We start from the raw sequence: 20,228 nt of genomic DNA, 5'->3' as shown, positions 1-20,228 counted from the left end.
CAGTGGATACTACAAAGCTGTGACAAGAAAGTCTCATATCTACACCACTATGTGCATTATGGTTTCCCAGGGTCACAGAAAACCAATAACCAGTAAAAACAGGCAATATTCTTCAAATTCTAATGAACTACCAAGAAATTAGGTAAATTGGCCAAATCACTTACACAGTACCAAAGCACAGAAAGAAAGAGCAGAAGGAAGAGGGAAAGGCTTTTGAATGAGACACACTATCAAGTACATTTAGAACCAGTGAGCTTTTGGTTATGAAAGACACAGGTTTCCCAGTATTTTTTCAGTGCTAACATAATGTACTGATGACAGTCAGTTTGCCATCGTTCAGTTTGCAGATGGCATAGAGCATTGGCTTTTTCTAACTACATTTGCAGAGCAGGGGCACTGACTGCACTTCAGCCCCACTAGGAGGAAGGGGGTAACCTAGAACTAAAACCCATCAAATAATGCTGCACAAATTAATGGCTTTCATAGCTTTGACAGCTTTGGTATAGCTTTGTTGAAGATCTGAAAGTGAGTACTAAGGAGCAGAAATGCGATTTAAAATAAGCATTGACAATCGCTAATGCTGCAGCCTAGAGCAGCCCAGGAAAGTCAGCACGGCAGACCCTATCTGCTGGAGGCCTCCAGTGTTGCAGCCGAGACTGGAATCCAAGTCCTCTATTTAAACGTGCTATTTACAAAACTATATACTGCCTTGTGCACAGCTTGGCTCTCACAAGCTTGGATAAACCAGGAACTTGATACATATAAAGGAACTTTCCCTTCAGCAGCCTAGGTACCTTGCAGAAGTAATATCATACTATTCCAACTACCATGAACAGCCAGACATTTTCTCAAAGTCCCTCCCTCCCTCCTATTAAGGTAAATTATTTTGTTCTGTTCCCAAAGAGCAGTCTTCCTCCAGAATAGAAAATTCCTTATCATCCACAAAATGCTAAAAAGGCTGCTGTTAAACACTCAGACCAAAGACCAAATCCAATACAGGAGTCAAGTAACAGGATCAGGAGGAGGATTGGTAGAATCCTCATCAATCTGCATCTTCAGCAGCCTGCAGCTGAGAAACACATTACACACTGTGGTGTCCCTCAACATCAACTTCCCAAGTGGCCCAAAACAGCAAAACTATTGCCACAATTTCAACTGGCATGTAACAGCCCTCCTAACCGTGACACTTAGAACCAGTGAGCCTTTGGCTATGAAAAAAGAGGTTTCCTCAAGTATTTTTCAACGCTAACACCATGTGCTGATGAACAGAAAATTCGTTTCATCCATGAAATGCCAAAAATGCTGCTCTTAAACACTCAAAGACCAGACCTGATAAAGGAATCAAGCAGCAGAATTATCGTTAAGTTATGAAATGTCCTTTAGCCTGACTTTGTAGTCCCCACCGGGAAGGTAATGTGTTTGAAAGTGTGATGAATGCTTTAAACTTCAAAGCAGCAATGAAGAGGCTCAGAGCTGCCTCTTACAATTTCTCCTGCCTTATTTTACTGTTGGTCAGTAAAAACAGGACTTAAGGGTAGTTTTACAAAATAAAATAATATCTTTTGTTTGTACACAGATTCCAACATTTTAGCAGTGTTTTCCCATCAATTATCTCACTGTATCTTCACAAGCTTGTCAGTTGGTGAGTGTAGTTGTTACTATGCCCATTTAAGAGAGTGGCTTACTGACCAGTACACGAGGTCACACAGAGTGACTCAGTTGGGTTCAGAGTCCAAATGTCTTATCTCTGAGCTAAACAATCTTGCCTTTAGGTCCCTGGGAAACACCTGCTATTGTTGCAAACACCTTTCCAAATGACAAGAACAATACCCAAGGCTGGACAATTTCTCCAGGTTTAATTTTGTTGTTCTTGTTGTTGTTCTAATGAAATTTAACCAATTTTAAATGTTATTTATTAATACGCAATTGAATAGCTAAAACAGCATTTATTCACTATTCACTAACTACCTATTTTTTGTAAGTATAGTTTTTATTTAAATCAAGCTCCCCTGTCTCTATAAAAGTTATTTCTTTTTTTTGAGACAGTCTCACTCTCTTGCCCAGGCTGGAGTGCAATGGCACAATCTCGGCTCACTGCAACCTCTGCCTCCCGAGTTCAAGCAATTCTCCTGCCTCAGCCTCCCAAGTAGCTGGGATTATAGGTGCATGCTGCCACACCCAGCTAATTTTTTGTATCTTAGTAGAGACAGGGTTTCACTGTGTTGCCCAGGCTGGTCTCGAACTCCTGAGCTCAGGCAACCCACCACCTTGGCCTCCCAAAGTGCTGGGATTACAGGTGTGAGCCACCTTGCCCGGCCTATAAAAATTATTTCTGTGGAATTATTTCACAAACCAATTGCACATTTTCTGCCTTCTCTCTTCTTAAACAAAGCATTCTCAATTGATTTTAACTTTCCTTGCTTTATATTGTGCTATACTGGTCTCCAAGCGCACTTTTATAGGAACAACAATGAGCATGAATCCAACTTCAAACTGCAGTTTTGGGCTACCATGCAGGTGGCTCTAGACAAACCATTTTACCATCCTAGCCTCAGTTTTCTCACCTGTAAAACGGCAAGAACATTTTCTCATCCTCAACCTCTACCCACCAAAGCAAGACAATGTTTATAAAAGTGATTGCTAAAATATAAAGTGTTATACAAATTTCAGGCAGCATTACTTAACAGTCCAAGTTAGGTCCATCTTTTGGGGGGTTCTTAAGGGAGAACTCAATGCCTAACAGCCAGCAAGTGAAATCTGGATGATTCTCCTTAAATATAGATCCCTGCCAGACGCTCACTGGTGGCCATCTCTTGATCACTCAAGAGACTTTTATGTGTTCTCTATACATATAGTAATCACTCCACTCCTGGAAAGATGTGGTTTTTACCCACAAATATTATGCCCACCACAACTGATCTAAAGTACAAGAGATTTCACTCCTCTTAGAATTCATACATACAACTTTTAAAATAGACTTTTCCCTTCACTCGGCTGTGAAGAATCTGGCTGTCTACATTTTTCCATTCTCAAATGTACTCATCAATGCCTATACTAAGCAGACTTGTTTTGGGGATAGGGGGTGTCTCTAAGCAATTATCAGCAACAAAACACCAATCTCCCACCAGCCCCTCCTTCCCCCAGCAAAAAAACTTTTAAATTTTGTTGTAGTCTCTAACCAGAAGACTTATCAAAGGCTTGATAAAATCTTAAATGAAGGTCAGCTATGGATTTCTATTATCCATATTCTCATTTGTCACATTAAAGAAATCCAGCATTTCAGTCAGGCAAGATTTCCCTTTAACAAAATCACATCTCCTTTAAGTGTTGGAGGATCCTTCAGTCTACCTACCTGGTCAGGAAGTGAGATTTGCCAACAACAAAAAAAAAAATTGCCCTTGGCTTTTCAGTTTGAAAAATTACAAATGTGAAAAAGTAGCAAGCGAACACCTGTACACACTTCATTTCGGCTCATTAATTATCAAGATTGTATCATATTTTCCTCTCCTTTCTCTCACTTTTTTTCCTGGGTCCCTTGAGAAGAAGTTGAATAAATTAAAACACCTCACATCTAAACACAATAACAAGGGCATTCTCTTCTAAAATCACACTTATGAAATTTAACAATTATATAATACTACCATACTTCAAAAACAGTCCATATTCAAACTACTTGATAGTATCAACAATGTCCTTTAGAGCTTCTTTCCCCAGTCTAGGTTCCAATCAGAGAATACACATTACACATTGAGGTTACTTATCATGCCCTGATTTCTTCTTAGTCTACTACAGTTTATCAGTCTTTTTTTCCTCATGACACTGAAGAGTCCAATCCAGTTTCTTTATAGAATATTGCTTGATTTGGTTTTATCTGAATGTTGCCTTCTGTTTAAATCCAGCTTAAACATTGTTGGCAGGAATATTCCCAAGATGATGCTGTATCCCTCTCAGTGCATCACATTCAGAAGCACCTGATGTCATTTGTCCGTCTACTGGTTTGTTCACTTGACTATGCGAGTGTCTACTGTATTTCTCCACTAAATACATACCTATGCCCCTTTATAATTAATAAGCAATCTGTTATTTTTTTAAATTATGTAATTATTATGATCGCCAACCTTTCACACAAGGGCCTTAGCATCCAGTGATGATTCTAAATTATAATTCTTGAATTATTACTGTAGTGGTTGCAAAATAGTAATTTTTTATTTCTAAAATTTCTCTTATTAGTTTTATGATTAGTAGCTCTATATTAGTTATTTAGAGTCACACATGATCAGCTCTGAGACTTTTTAGAATTCCCCAGTGAATGCTTTCTGACTCTGGTTACCTCTTCATACCAGATGGCTTCTGCCATTTGGATCACCTTTCTCACCTTCCCAGTGCCTCCCAAACATGTCTCCCACTCTGCCCTGGTCTAGGCCTTCCTCATCTCTAATTCAGAAATCCATGCAGAAGCATCATCCGTCTCCCTCACGTGAGTACCAAGAACAGAGACTTGGCTAGTCTTCTTGCCTTTGCCACTCAGTACCTATGAGACATTAGGCTGGTCACATAACTCTGAGCCAACTGCAATTTTCTCCCACTCACTGTTATAAGAATTAAATAAAAACACAACATTTAAATTCATATCTGGCACAAAACAGGTGTATATAATTTGATACTACTTAAGTCTACTTCCCTCCTTCCCTCCCAAACACCCTACTATCTCTATCAATGAACAGAGATGTTTCTAAAGACAGATGTGATCAAATAATGCCCCTGCTAAAACTTTTCCTGGCTTCCTATAGCCTATAGATAGAACTGCGACTCCTTAGTTGGGTGTCAAGGCCCTTTAAAATCTGCCCACAAGATTGACTGCCTGTCTGGAGTCATCTCTGGCCACTTGCTCCATAAGATCCTGTGTCCAGATACATCTAACTTCACCTTATTCCCCAATTCCCTTCCATACCCGTTGTTTCCTCCACCTGGAACCCTTCCTCCCTCTATTTCCACTTGGCAAACTCCTATTCCTCCTTTGAGATTGGGCTCAGAGGCACATCCACAGGGCAGCTCATGCTCCCAGCAGAGGTGCCTCTGGTGTCTGTGCATCCATGGTAAATGACTCTGCAAATCTACTACAGGGAGTCAGAGGGGTATCTGGGGGTTACATGTCTGTCTCTTTCACAGCTTCTAGATGCCCAGAGGGAGAAGGCACTTGTCTTATACATTGTGTGTCCTCAAAATTTACCAGTATGCCCACACAGGTCAGGTTCTCTAGAAACGTTTGCTCAGGAAACAAACAAGCTTCTTGACTATCAAATGAAATCACACCAACAATCTGCCTGTCTCACATTCTGGGAAAGTGGTGTCTTCCTTTTAGTAAGAAAGCCTTTAGAAAGGCTAGAGTTTATAAAATAATGTAAAAATTCATACATCAAATGTTAAATATAAGGAGACGTGAATAATAAATGCATAGACAGCACCATCAGAATCATGTAAAAAATGCATATATAAGGAATGAATATACTGAATTGTTAATAGTAGATAGGGTCATGAGTGGTTTTAAAATCTTCCTCTTTTTGTAGTCTTTCAATATGTCTATAAAGAATGTATAGTTTATTTAAAATGAAAACATCTCTTTTTAAGTGACAGAGAGAAGTTATTTAGAACATTGCTATCTATAATCACTGAAAAAGGAAGAGAGTAGCAGCAATGAGAGAAAAGGAAGAGCAAAGAACAGATTTAGGATGGGAAACATTACTGGAAAGTCTATGCAAGAAGTAGAAAAAAAAGAATTGAGAACAAATGAAAAGGAAAATTTTAATGACAATCAGAAACTGGAAGACAAGTAGAAAATTATCCAAAATCAAGCATTGACAATTTAAGTTGCACACCATCCAACAGGATGGCAGGAAGTTATTTTGGTAATGGAAAACAAGCCATATCCTGAAATACTGATAAGGTTAGCAGGAGCTAATCAGAATATCAAACTTTGTCAGTGTAGAGGGCACCTGGAATACTCTAACTGCTACCCAGGAAAGTAAGAAAGAACTGAAGAAGGCCATAACATCCTAAAGAGCAATGAGTCTGTTGCCTTATAAGACTGAACTTGTGCCAGCATAGGGACCCTTTAGGCTGATGGTTGTGACATTACAGCTCGGCAGCAAGTCAAAGGAGGTGGTTTCATCCTTCTAATCTGTGCATTGCAGAAAAGCTGACAGTGGCAGAGAAGAATATGAAGGCTGTTCTGCTGCTGCATTTGTATTATATTGATCCACTGAGCGATCAACCTCAGATGCCACCCAGACATAACCCTGTCCAAAAGTGGGCTGTGTTCACTTATGTCAGAGGCAAAAATTAAAACAAAACAAAACATGTTTTTCAAGTTCAAGAGAATCATTTCACTGAAAACTCCATATTGGATTAATGCACTAGCCAGCTGAGTGTCCCTGTCTTAATGTACTCTCTCTCTTCTCAAAGGTTTTCAAATCTAAGGTCACCATGGAGACCACAAAACATGCCCAAACATGCATCTCCTTTTACTGTTTAGTCACTATTAGATTAACTCATCTGATTATTAAAATGAGAGTCGAAAACAGTGTAAGTTATTTCTTCTCTTCTATTAGCATTAGGCTGCCTGTTTATCTGGGATTTTTTATTTTAAGGAGTTTGTTAAAACAGGAAAAACCTTATTGACAGGAAGCTGAGAACACCAAAGAATTCTCAAATATTCTGCCCCTTTTCTAAAAAAACCAGTATCATAAACAGTTGTAGCAAGATGAGAAGAGGTTGTTTTCAGGATGGAACACACAGTCGTTGGAGCTATGATGAGAGTAACATGGGCTAATCAAGGTATCAAAAACTTGGCAGCCTCCAGTGTAAGCCATGCACATGTATACCACCATGGCATATGCCAGAAATTTGCAATCTAGAAACTGAACACATCCACTTCTCTTTTCACTTCCTTTTCCCAGTGGCTTATTACTGTTGCAGAAACATTTATGGGAAGCCTACTTTTCCTCACAACCTGATCATCTCATAGGATGATTATTTCTCTGAGAGATTACATTTTGTGAAGAGTATACTGCCATCGAGTGAATGAACAATAAGACCAATTTTTATAATCACTACTGTATACTTGTTGGAACATTTTCTTAGGAGCTGCACATTTTGAGTACTGGCATTAAGGGAAGCATTAAGTACACCAATTACGGCATTTTAATGGCATAGTGAAACCAAGTTTAAGTTCACATGACTGTATTAAGCAGGAAGTCATATTCTAAAGCTCAACTCTCCTCCCTTACAGTTTAGTGATGATTGTGTAACTGTCAGAGTATCCACCAAGTGACAGGCCTTAATTGGTGTCTCAAATAATAGAATTATCCAATTCTGGAAGCATTGTGCTTTCTGTATCTTGTCTCTGGGCCTTTTCATCCATATCCACAGCTTTAACCACCATACAGAATATGATGATTCACAAATATTTATTTTCCAGCCCTGATATTTCCCTCAGCTTTAGACTATATTGCTAACTATCTTGGACACCACTACTTAGATATCTCACAGATACTTTAAACTCTGTGTTTAATCCAACTCATTAACTCTGATTTCCTCTATACCATGTCATTATACCAGTGTAAAATCCAGTCCTTGGAATCTTCCCCTATTCTCATTCCTCTCATGAAATCTATTATCAAGTTGTAGCAATTTGGTCTCTTAAATATTGCTCAAGTCTGTTTCTTCCTTTCCATCCATCCTTAGAGCCAGTAGCTTAGCTTGAGGCCCTTATTACAGCATTTTACACATTTATTACATAAGTTACATATTTAAACTAACAGATTTTAAGGTGTTTTCCACAAAGGTAGGAACTATATCTACCTTCCTCATGCCTCATACTCTAGCACCCAAAGCACAGTAGGTCCTTAATGCACGTTTGTTAAATCAGTTCTCACTGGATAAATAAGAGTCTAGGGGTTGAAGCATGATGACAATACTAAGTCCTCTTCTTACTTCTGTATAGCATGTTACACCCACAGAACTCCTAGAAACTGTCTCCTTTCACACCTATAACTCCTTAAGACAGACTTCAAAAAGCATCATTAGCTCTGCTTTGCCATTTAGGGAGGGAACTGAAGCTCTGAAAAGTTAAATGACTTGCCCAACGCTAGTAAGTGGCTGTGTAAGACTGTCTTAACCTTAACTTTAGTGTTCTTTTTACTATTAGGTAAGTTTGCATTTTTACAGGGGCAATAAGTTCCCTCTCTGTACAATGGTTCAGAGAGAGATTGAAGATTCAGTGGCGATGATGTTCAGACATCAAACAGAACTTTGGCCTGAGTGACTTTTAATAAGGTTCCTCTCACTTCTGATTCCCTTAGCCCTAGGTATGATTCTAAAGTAGGCAAAGCTGTCCTCTGAGGCTTCTCTCCAGTGTCACCCTTTTCTGTCTTCAGATACTCGTTCTCAGTGGAGGATTCTAGCCCTTGGCTGACCACTGAATTCTTAAGCTTGATCTGCCATCCAAGAGGCAGCACCAAACCTTCGAAGCCTTTCCCAATTCTTGTGCCTAGCTTCAGAAGTCTTTCTATTCCACCTGGCAAATGTTCTGTTAACAAGCTAAAATTGAATCTAATTAAGTCTGCAGAGCCAACTTTCTATTCAGAGGAAACATAGAGCGACACAAGTCACTTGACACCACAAAGAAACAAATGGATAAATCCAGAAAGTGGGATATTCTGTAGGACTATTAATCTAATGTCTACAGGCTACTGGCAGAGGGGTGAAAGGAAGAAAGGACTGCTCTAGGATTATAGACTTAAAAGAGAGAACAAGTAAATGTAATATAAAGATTTTGGACCCTAATTTATACAAACCAACCGTAAAAAAAGGAAAAGCATTTTAAGACAATCAGGATATGCCATCAACTTGTAATTGCTGATATCACAGAATTACTATTAATTTTGTTGAACACCAATAGCATTATGGTTTTGTACTAAAATGTTTACAGTTTTTAGATGCATACTAAAGTATATGGAGGTGAAATGACGTTACCTGGGAGTTGTTTTAAATACTTCAAAAAGAAAAAAGAAAGGAAACAAATGTTGCAAATCTTGATAATTATTGAATCTGAGTGTTGGGTTTATGGGAGTTCCTTATACCAGTTGGGATACACGTGAAAATTTTCAGAATAAAAAAGTGTATTCTAAATCCTTTCTTCCAAGAGTCTTATTCTACGAAATAAGTAATTAGATTTAATGAGTTTTAACTAGTATTTTTTTCTAAGGTGTGCTAATATTTCACCTCCTACTGTTTAAGATTCTAGTTTCCAGAAGATTCTCATAGAATGATGGCCCTAGTTGGGATTTCTGGCAACGCAATAAATGAGCAACACGTTTGAGTTTGGCTTTTGTGCACAGTTCCTGCTGCTACTTCTGTGTTTACAAAGAAAACCCACAAGCTATTCTTAGGCAAAGAATTTTGGTTAGATATGTTGATGACTCAAGCTGACTCTGTAAGAACCAACAGCTCACCAAGTATGGGCTTGCCAGCAACTGGTGGAGCTACAGTAGTCCTCAAGAAGAAACAAGTTTAGAACCAGAGTAGGGAGAAAAGTCTACATGGTACGGCCCCTCAATACTGGATCCATCTTCAACATGTGCTTGGCCAGAACCTACATCTACCTACCCCTTGGTAGCAAAATTTCCCAATGCACAGACTTTTTTAAGGAGTTGAATTAAACTTAGGTGAATATTCTAAACTATCAGTTTACTGCTGAGAACATGCTGCTTATCAAGCCAGGCTCCCAGCAAGGGTCCATATCCTTGGATTTTCAATGACAACAAGATATTCCCTATAACCCAGGAGCTACAGGTGAGTGCTTGAGAGCTTTCACAGACAATAAAAACGATATGAAGGTGGCTTCTTTGGAAGGGCGAAAGAAACTGCAAGAAGGAGAGTGCAGGGAGGCAGGATGGCTGAGAGAGAAGAGCGGAATGTTGAGAACATTCCTTTTGTATGACAGCTCTTCCAGAGGTAAGGAAATAGTGTGTTGCAAAAAATAAAAAAATTTAAAAAAATAAAAAAATAAAGCAAAAAGTTAAGTAAGAAATGAGCTATCTCTGTAGGCACATACGTAAGTTTAGGAAAGAAAGGAGCCACAGGAGACATACAAATTAAAGAGATCCAAAATTTCATATGATCAAATTAAAAATCCAGAGTGAATTTTTCAGCTCTCTTTCTAAAGGTTCTATCAAAGAGAACATCTCTTCTGGAGGAACAAAAGTACAAAGCAATGAGACTGAAAGTGTTTGGCTGTTTCACCCACACAGGTATAATGCAAAGAAATGATCTCAAATACATCAGAGTACACTATATTTTCTCCCACCAAAAATCAAGGAGAGAAATTAGCCTCTTTTTAAAAATGCACTAAAGAACTTTAATGTACATAAATATTGTAACAATAAAATCTGCTAATTATTTCATAGAGTTCCAACGATCACCCTAGTTAAAAATTCTTCCAAGGTAAAGGTTAGGAGGTGAAGAGTGTCACGTGAATCTGATGGAAAGGTAGAGACAATAAGAGAGGAATAAAGTTTATTTTTAAAAAGACTTATTTGTTACTAGAGAAAATCAATAAGCCAATATATTACCCCAGAGAACAGTGATCTTATTTGGCTTGGTTGAGGACTGCAAGGAGATAGGAATACTTTCTCTTCCTGGCTCTGCTGTAGGGATTAATAGAAAGAAGGAAAATGGAAAAAATATCACTTGAAATTGAGCTCTCCCTCCGAGAGAGAGGAAGCATATAAAAGCTTCTGGATGCGTGTCAAAGAAATGAGTGATATTTTAAAAATTTGGCAGGAAACCAAAGAACTACACAAAGCTTAACTGCTTCCAACACACAAACTAGAACACATATTTCCCCAGTTGGGAGGCACTGGCAGGGCTTAGAGATTCTGGGAAGGGTGGGGCTGCCTGGCCATATCATTTAGTAACATTCTCAGATGGAGGAGGGACTCCACTGTATTCTGAAGAAATGTTTTCCTGCAGCCTCACTCAAAGGACCCCAGGGCAAGACGAGAAACAAACAGAAAGGGAAATTACAGTGAGGAATAGTTTACCTTCGGAGAACAGTTGAAATGCATACCAGGTACTGGGAGTGTAGTTACATACATTGTAATACACCGATACAGGTACAGCGTGCCAACTATGCAGAAAAATCTTCTGCTAATAATAGACCTAGAAAAAGGGAAAAACAGGGCAGATTCTCAGTCAAGAAATTCTGTAGGTTCATTTACTGTAATTTTTCAATGACTCAATAAAAACAAACCCCCAAAACTACTTGAGAACTTGAAACCAGAACATTGCAACTATGGCTAATACCAGATTAAGACAAAGATTTTGAGAATAACGCTGTGTGGTGCTTTTTAAAAAATATATTAACTGGCCAAAAGCGCTTAAACTGGTTTATATTGCTATTAATTAGGCTTCATGAGGCCTTAAACCTGAATTGACGTTCAACTGTTGGACATACAAGTGGAGCCCACTCTGATTGGCCAGAACCCACTCAGTATCTGTGGTTAAACATTTAGAGAGTATTTTTGCTGTCATCAAAGGAAGATCTTCAGAAAATCAGAATGATATTAGAATGAGAATTTAAAACTTTTATGCCATTTAATGAGCCAAAGACATTAAACAATTTTAGTTGTACATCCCAGAAACTGATTCTCTGAGGCAACATGATGCCAAGAAAGAACCTATGAAAAAAGAGCATTCAACCTCATCCCATTCCCTGACTACCACTGCAGCTTGGGATGCACTATTTACTTCTCTGAATCTCAACTTCCTAAGAAGTAAAATAGGGATAACAACATTAGAAATGATGTCTGAAAAATTCCTACCATATAGTAGGCACAAATGGTAGGTATCAAATGTATAGATTAAGTAGATGAATAAAAATATAAGCAAAAATTAGAAATAGTTTTATTATTATTAGGTTCTAACAAAATTATTTGATATATACATGTAGGTATGTATCTATCTATATACATATACATGTATATTGAGTTAGATAACTTCTCCTAATATAAAAATTCCATGTAAGTTTGTACAACTTAACCTCATTAAAGTCTGGTGTATTCTTGAACAAGAACATTCTTTCCCTCTCTACCTCTCTCTGGTAGTGACCATGACTACAGGCCAGAGTCATGTGGGTAACCCTGTGGGTCTCCTCTTCCTTAACCTTGAGGAGTTCAGATTTTCCCAAACAAGGAAAATTTAGAAACAGTGGGCAGGTGTTCCTCTTAGGATCTTGGCCATTCAATCATTATAATCATACAGTGTAGCTCTACTTTTATGCAGGATGGGCATGCCTACTGAGGTGTGCTAGCCAGAGGAAAATTTGTTTCATGTGTATTTTCTGTTTTAAAAAGAGAAACAAAGATATGTCACTTGTGTGATTAAAAATTAATTTAAAAAAACCATACAATTATACTAGCATTTTATCCATATCTGCACAGCCCATGTATGTTACTTAGGTTTTATGAGTAGAATTTGGGTGTTGGTCTCTTCACCTAGATTTGAGAAACTGGGTAAGAATTATTTACGATAGAAGCCATCTTTGCTTATTTTCTCTTAGTCAAGCTGCGTATGCCTCCTCCAAAGACATGAATTTATTCAGCATAAAGCTGTCTTGGCAATCTATATGCCTCTAATTTCAAGTAAAATACAAAGCACAATTAAATAATATAAAGAGGGACAATACTAGAGAAGAATACCAGCCTATAAATGTCTTTGCCAAGAACACCAAAAAAGAAATATCAAAGTAAATTTCACATTGTAAGACATAATGGTCATCTTTCTTTAAAAGAAAACGCCCTCCTTAGCCATCCTGCTCAAGTGAACAGAAATTATTTGCAATTTCACTTGAACTATACAAGAAACACCTAAGTCAGCACACTTTCAAGTCTAGATCTGCTGAACTCTTTAGAGGAAGAAAAGTAAAATTATTGCTTTTGCTAAAGATTACTATCTTAAAATCACTTTACCTGATTATTTTATGGTGCACAAAAGGTATACATACACACACACACACACACACACCACCCCAATAACTATTTCCATATTTCAAACTTGAGTTACATGTGAGTACCAACGGAAGTGATTTCAGAATTATCTAAAAATCTAAGAATGAGGTATCAAAAGATAAGAAAAGACAAATACATAAAATTGTTTTAATTAAAATACTGAAGATTCAGTCACATTTACTATTTGACTTAAAGTGAAAGAGTCAAATAACTTTGAAAACTGAAATTTGACCATTTCCATGTGAAACTGTCAATGTTAACAACAAGGTGACAAGTTAGAAGTGGTTGTTTTTAAGAATTGTCTGCTCTTTGGCATTTAATATTTTTGAAATTAAGCTTAGAATGTCTTTGGTGTATAATGTTAAACAAGAATTTTCTACAACAAACTTTAACAGAGGATAAAAGTGTTTCAAGAAATTGTATGCACTTCTGGGCGTTCACTTCCTTAATCAAATAATTTTATACACTTAGAATTCTTATTTACTTAAAGGTTTAAAAGTTCAAGATGTGCTTTACAAAAACTGACAAAAGAAATGTTAATGAGATACTGCTAGAAATTAAGCAGATGCCAACAAGAAGATGTATGGTACAATTTTCAAAATCACAGCAGTGCTCCCCTCACATGGGATACACCTCTCCTTCCACATTCAAAAGAAGCCAGTTTCGCATCTGCACACACTTGGCAAGGACTATCATTTCAGAGACTTGCGTTTGGTCGAGTTTATCTATTTTTCTCCCAAGTGTTAGAGCACTAGGCTCATTATTACTTTTTCTGAGAGAAAAGGAAAATGTATCTGTTCAATTTGATTATAAGGAAATATGAATAAAAGTGTTAACATTTTATAGATCATTATTAAGACTTACTAGAATAGCATGTTATGTCAAGTACATGCTAGTATTTTATTAAGCTTTTTTATATTCCTAATTTTTTAAAAAATTGCTCAGAACTTGACTAAATACTACCAGCACTAGAGTGTTTTTGGCATTTGGTACAATGATCTAAAATTCTGAAGAAAGATCAGGCATGGTGGCTCATGCCTGTAATCCCAGCACTTTGGGAGGCTGAGGCAGTTGGATCACTTGAGCCCAGGAGTTCAAGATTAGCCTGGACAACATAGCGCAACACTGTCTCTACTAAAACAAAACAAAACAAAAACAAAAACAAAACAAAACAAAACCAACAAAAATAAAACATTAGCTGGACATGGTGGTATGCGCCTGTAGTTCCAGCTACTCTGGAGGCTGCAGTGGGAGGATCACCGGAGCCTGGGAGTTAGAGGCTACAGTGAGTTATGACCATGCCACTGCACTCCAGTCTGGGTGACAGAGTAAGACCTGTCCCTAAATAAATAAATGAAAAGCGGTAAAAAAAAAAAAAAAAAAAAAAAAATTACCATAGTGGAAAGTAAAACTAAAATACTGGAAAAAGTTTGTTTTCCCGTGAGTTGTCTCTTTCAACTAATCCACAGTAGGAAGGCATACACAACTCTTTCAGTGCCCAGACCTGGCCTCCTAGCTCTTTCTGAAAGCTATTAGCTTTTAGAGATAAATAGGACTTGACAATGGTGCAGTGGAACTAAGCAACAATGCAAAACTAAGAGGCAATACACAAGGGAGAGCACATGTAACTAACACAGAATTGGGAGACTCAAATCTCTGGAGCAGTCATGGAAGAGTAGATTCAGGTCTCTGATTAGTGATTCCAGTTGTAAAACATGAATGGACAGACAATGCATCACTGAGCTGTATCTTTACACAGATGCTAGTTTTACCTTTAACAAAAGATCACCTGGTGCCCTTGACCATCTCAATTAATTTCCTTAGAAATTAGCTTCCTCAACAGCAAAAGGAAGAAAAAGACATCACTTTCTTATGAATCACAGAAATGGGTGACAAAAAAACTGGAAAGGCCATGAAATAGCACTAAGAATGGGCATTAGAATAGTCATATTTTTCTTAATATATAAGGTTGAAAAAGGAAATAATTTTGTTTAGAGCCAGCGACCACACTACTAAAAAACAAAGTTTCTATTGAGGTATTTCCCCAGGCATGGTATTACCAACAGCAATTGTTTTGCCAAAGTTCTCTTATATACCAAACTCTGTGTCATTTACTTCTTAAAACCACCTGGCAATGCATGGATATGATCCTTATTTTACAGATGGGAAAAGTGAGGTTCAGAGAGTTTAAGCTGAAATATAAACAAAACAAAAATATTCAGGAAACTGCATCACATTGTGTAAGAAATCTCAATTTTGAGTAGTTACAGCTGAGTCAACATCCTATCCCATTTCAGCCACATTTCAAAATCTACTTAATGACTATATTAGTAAAGAACTGAAAAAAATTCTTCTAGTATCACATAGCTATCTAAAATTACATGTGTCCATTTTTCATTATTTTCTGTAGTCTGTGCCCAGTTAGATTTGCTTATTACCACCTCATATGTTAAATCAGTCATCCTGAAATGTCATCGATTTCTCAACACTCTGTCTCACCTGAACATTCACAATGACCTTCTTTCTACCTGTTGTCCTTAACACCACTCTTGCCTCCTGCTATGGTCTGAATGTTTGTGTCTCCTTCCCCTCTAATTCCTATGTTGAAACCTAATCACCAGTGATTTGATTAGATCACACGGGCAGGGTCCTCAGGTCTGAATTAGTGCCCTTATAAAATAGACTGTAGAGAGGTGGGCTCACCCTTCTGAAATGTGAGGACACACAGAGAAAGCACTACTTATGAACCAGGAAATTGGCCCTCACTAGATACTAATCAGCCTGCACCTTGAGCTTGGACTTCCAGCATCCAGAACGCTATAACTCACCCAGTCTATGATATTTTGTTATTGCAGCCTGAACAGACTAAGGTAGCTTCCTAAAATCCATTCTGTTTAGAACTGCCAGAATCATCTATTTTGAAACAGTTAAAAAGGTATGTCCCTTAAAGCCCTCCAATGGCTGTCAAACTCATTTTAATAAAATCCAAATCCTTTCCCAAGACCCTGAGGCCCTATATCTGGCCACCTCCCTCTAGCCTGCCCTCTGGCCACCCTCCCTATCATTCTCCAGGCTCTATCTCAGCCCAATGCCCTTGGTGCTCTTTGAACACAGTTTGTGAAGTCCCTCCTGCCTTGAGTAGGATCTCTGTGCCAGCCATTCTCTCTGCCTGGATTCTGCCTTCTCCTGGGACACTTGCCTGTCACTGACATTCCATTCAAATGTCATCTCTCAGAGAGGTCCCCTACTCTAAGGAAGCCCTTGCTCCTCTCTATCCTATCCTTCTATTTTAATTTCTTTACAGCCCTCTTGACAACATTCTGCACCCTCACATTCCCATATTCTGTGGAAGCTAACTCCAAAGAAATTCTAAAACCTGTTTCCTTAATTCCTTGCTACAGCACCTGGATTCCCTGGATTGTGACCACTCCCCTCATAGCTTTCTTCAACTCCCTTCAACATGACGTCTCCTTTTATTAAGTCTTTTTTTTTGGCGGGGGGTGGTGAGACAGGATCTTGCTCTGTCATCCAGGCTAGAGTGCAGTCACATGATCACGGCTCACTGCAGCCTCGATCTACCGGGCTCAAGCAATCCTCCTGCCTCAGCCTCCTGAGTATCTGGGACCACAGGTGCAGGCCATTGTGGCTAATTTTTTAAAAATTTTCTGTAGAGACAGGGTCTTGCCAGATTGCCCAGGCTGGTCTTGCATTCCTGGGCTCAAATGATCCTCCTGCCTCCACCTCCTCTGTCTTCTCCTAGGTGTGAATCCCACTACCAGGGGCAAAAAGAGCCACTCATTGTTCCCTAAACACAAATTCAATTTCTTGCTTTTGCCTGTCAATCTCTTTCTCTGGCCTCTCACATCATTATGTCTGCTATAATCCTATGCATCTACCTCACGGCTTCCAGATGTCCCCGACTGGACAGAGCCACTTCATCCTCCCAATTCCTTCAAATTTTGTTTCTACTGTATGGTATTTTTTAATAGTGAGACTGGCATCACCATTACCAACAAAAATGTCTCATCCCCTTTGTGAGAAGACGCTCTTAAGAAGACCTGTGCTTTCTTGTATTTTAGTCCCAGGGAGACTTATGATGGTACCTGTAATATGACTGGCAGTACCAGCAACACTACACAGTTTTGTGCTCTACAGCTTTAATTCTTATTCTCTCTGAAGTCTTTTTCTACTTCTTTCTACAAATATTTGTTGCTTAAACCCTTTTATATATCTGCCAGAATTACTCTGCCCTGATGCTCACTATCCCTTCACTCTGCATCCTTTCTGCATTCATATTTTTATTCAAAACACTTGCTGAGATTGCTCCATTATCCAAACAGGACTGCAAACCCCTGGAGATTGGGGCCTGTGAGTTCTGTATCCTTCTCTCTTCTTTCTAGTCTCATTGTCCTGTAAGGCCTTTCCACCCATCACAGCCTCAGGTATCTCAATGGCTACAGATTCCATTTAGGAAAATCCAGGGCTTAATTCAGTACTTTAGGAGAGAAAATTCTAAGGAAAGGTTAGGAAAACAAATGAAGAGCAAGACTACACACGGTAGAACAGACAAAATAATCAAAATAAATGCTTGCCTGGGAGATTTAGAACTCATTTAATACTTCCTAGGTACCCATACAGGGTAGATGGCACAGTTCATGAATCAGGAAAATGAGACATACCTGTGCACCAGTCCAGAAATGTGTCTGTACATATACTATGCGTTTTTACTTTTTAAAATCCAACTCAAAGAAATTTCACACCTTTGTTACTAATTATTTTAACAACATTCCTGTTTAGCATATACCATTATCCCATTTTACAGAAGGGGAAATTAACGTATGAGGAATTTAAGTACTAGCCTGGGACCAGAGTGTAAGTCAATGAGAGAGTCACAACAAAACCCAGGTCTTTCTAGACTTTGAATCAGCTGCTCTTTTTGCTAATGAAATTAAAATGTTACTTCCTGAGTTATATACAGGTTGTAACAGGAAGTAAAGGAAAAATGCTACCCTATAAGACATGAACAAAAACATCAATACTGTCTACTTGAGATAGTTATGTAGAATTAAAATCAAGTATCCTCCAGAAACTGCTAAATAAAACTGTAAAGAAAAGGCGTTATATTTCTGTGTTGGTATTTTAGCTTATCAACAAAAATAATGTATGTATATTTGTGTACACGTATGTGTGTATACATTAGTGTATATATACATAGAATACAAATATGTATATGCATACATGTGTGTTTGTGTGTGTGTGTATACACACCCAGATCTCCTCATTTCTTCCCATCATCAAAACTTAACCACCCGGAGTCACATTGTTAGGGGCTTGCTTAGTCACAGCCAGCAGAACTGAACAATTAATGTTTACTCTTGGGCTAAGGGATTATCCTTAAAAGTAACACTGTTATTTTAACAGGGGGTTTCTGAAAACATAACAGACACATCACCAGCAGTCACTAACATTTATTGAATTCTAGGCACAGTAACTAGCATGTGCAATACTTAATAAATTTTAGTGTCTATTAAAATTCACATAACGAACATACAAGTGCTATTCTAAACATGGGGAATACAGCAGTGAACAGAATGGACAAACAGCCTGGCTTGTGGTGCCTGTGTTCTAGTGAAAGAGGCAGACAATACACAGGTAAAAAAATAAGTAAAATATAGAGCATGTTAGATAAGTGCTAAAGGGTAAAACCAAGTGAGAGTCTCACTGGGGGAAGGGAGGTTAGAACTGGGGGCTAAGTTGGTCAGAGAAGGTCTACCTCTGTATGATGGGTCAACCAGGAGGTTATCTGTGGGAGAAAATTCCAGAGGCTTGTGTGTGTCGGTGTTTGTTGATCATCAAGGGAGTACAGGGCATGAGGTCTGGGAGGACCTCTTAGGTCACCATATGAGGACACTGGCTTTAATGCCATATGAGGTAGAAGAAGGGAAATGTACTAAAAGCCCACTAAAACGAAGCAAGACCAGGTAATAACCTAGGTAAGAGATGAAGGTGGTTAGACCTATGGCAGCAATAGAAGTGGTGAGGAAGGTCAGAGGATCACTTGAGTCCAGGAGTTCCACACTATAGTGAGCTGTGAGCTATGATCATGCCACTGCACTCCACCCTGGAGGATGAAGTGAGATCTCATCTCAAAAACAAAACAAAACACAACACATCTGGGCTGAGCACTGGGAGGAATGGAAATGCCACTGGTAGGCTTGGGAACCAGGAGGATGCCAAGTGCTCTGTCAAGTGCTTTATGCATATCATCTCGTTCAATCCTCAAAACAGCATTATAGAAACTATAATTCTCATTCTGTAGGTAAGGAAACAACGCTACTACAATAGTCAAGTAACTTGGCCAAAGTCACTCAGTCAGCAGGTAGCTGTAGGGATCTAAATCAAGAATGATCTTCCAGTGTAAGACTGAGTATAACCACGTGCTTCACCACCATAGTCATGGCACTGACAGGTTGGTGGGACACAGATGTGGTGACTTCTAAATCAGATCATGAGTAATTAGACATCCATGATGGTTTGTTGAGAGGACGGAAATAGACAATCCCTGGGCATGCTGTAAAAGAGAAGGCCAAAATGATACCACTTAGAAATATACATGTACACAGATTACTCATTTATGAGCACATGCAGAAAAATATCAAAAGTTATATGAACCCAAATATGAGCGTCATTTATCTCTGGTGAGATGATAATTTGGTTTGTCTTTTTGTTTATCCTTATCTTCTAAACTGCCTACAAGTCATACTGCTGGGATTACTAAATTTAGAGAAAAATCTACAATTTCCCTATAATTCCTATGGCTCAGTCCAGTATTTAGGTCATGAGACCTAAAATTGTAAATTAGAAAAGGTAGAAGCAAAGAAGACCACCAGTTCACTAACATGAGAATGAAAGGCGAGGCACAATCTGGGACCGAATCCATCTTCTAGCCTTTACAGTGTCCTTCCCCACTCCAAAAAAATGCCCTTGGTAAACAAAAAGAAGACAGAGGAGGCACAGCGAGGCCTGCAAGAGGCTAGGAGATCCAGATGATCTGGGAAGAGAAGGCGTCAGAGAAGGTCCCCAGGAAAGGAAAGAAAACGGGATCTCAGCTCAGGCTCTGAACCTAGATAGATAATAGGTCAGAATCAAGGGAGGAGAGAA

The 20,228-nt window shown here is 38.6% G+C and overlaps 1 protein-coding gene across 1 annotated transcript in view; it reads right to left on the bottom strand.

Moving 5' to 3' along the window:
- The window catches only part of SGMS1 (sphingomyelin synthase 1), a 104,907-nt gene that overhangs the window by 9,979 nt on the left and 74,700 nt on the right, over positions 1–20,228 (bottom strand). Inside the window, exon 3 of the mRNA XM_055274325.2 lies at positions 11,103–11,220. Coding sequence (XP_055130300.1) covers positions 11,103–11,220 — 118 coding nt within the window. The remainder of the gene's footprint in view (positions 1–11,102; positions 11,221–20,228) is intronic.

Source organism: Symphalangus syndactylus, chromosome 4, assembly GCF_028878055.3.
Source record: "Symphalangus syndactylus isolate Jambi chromosome 4, NHGRI_mSymSyn1-v2.1_pri, whole genome shotgun sequence".
NCBI lineage: Eukaryota > Metazoa > Chordata > Mammalia > Primates > Hylobatidae > Symphalangus > Symphalangus syndactylus.
The sequence above is the reverse complement of the archived record's forward strand: the minus strand, read 5'-3'. Positions and strand labels throughout refer to the sequence as shown.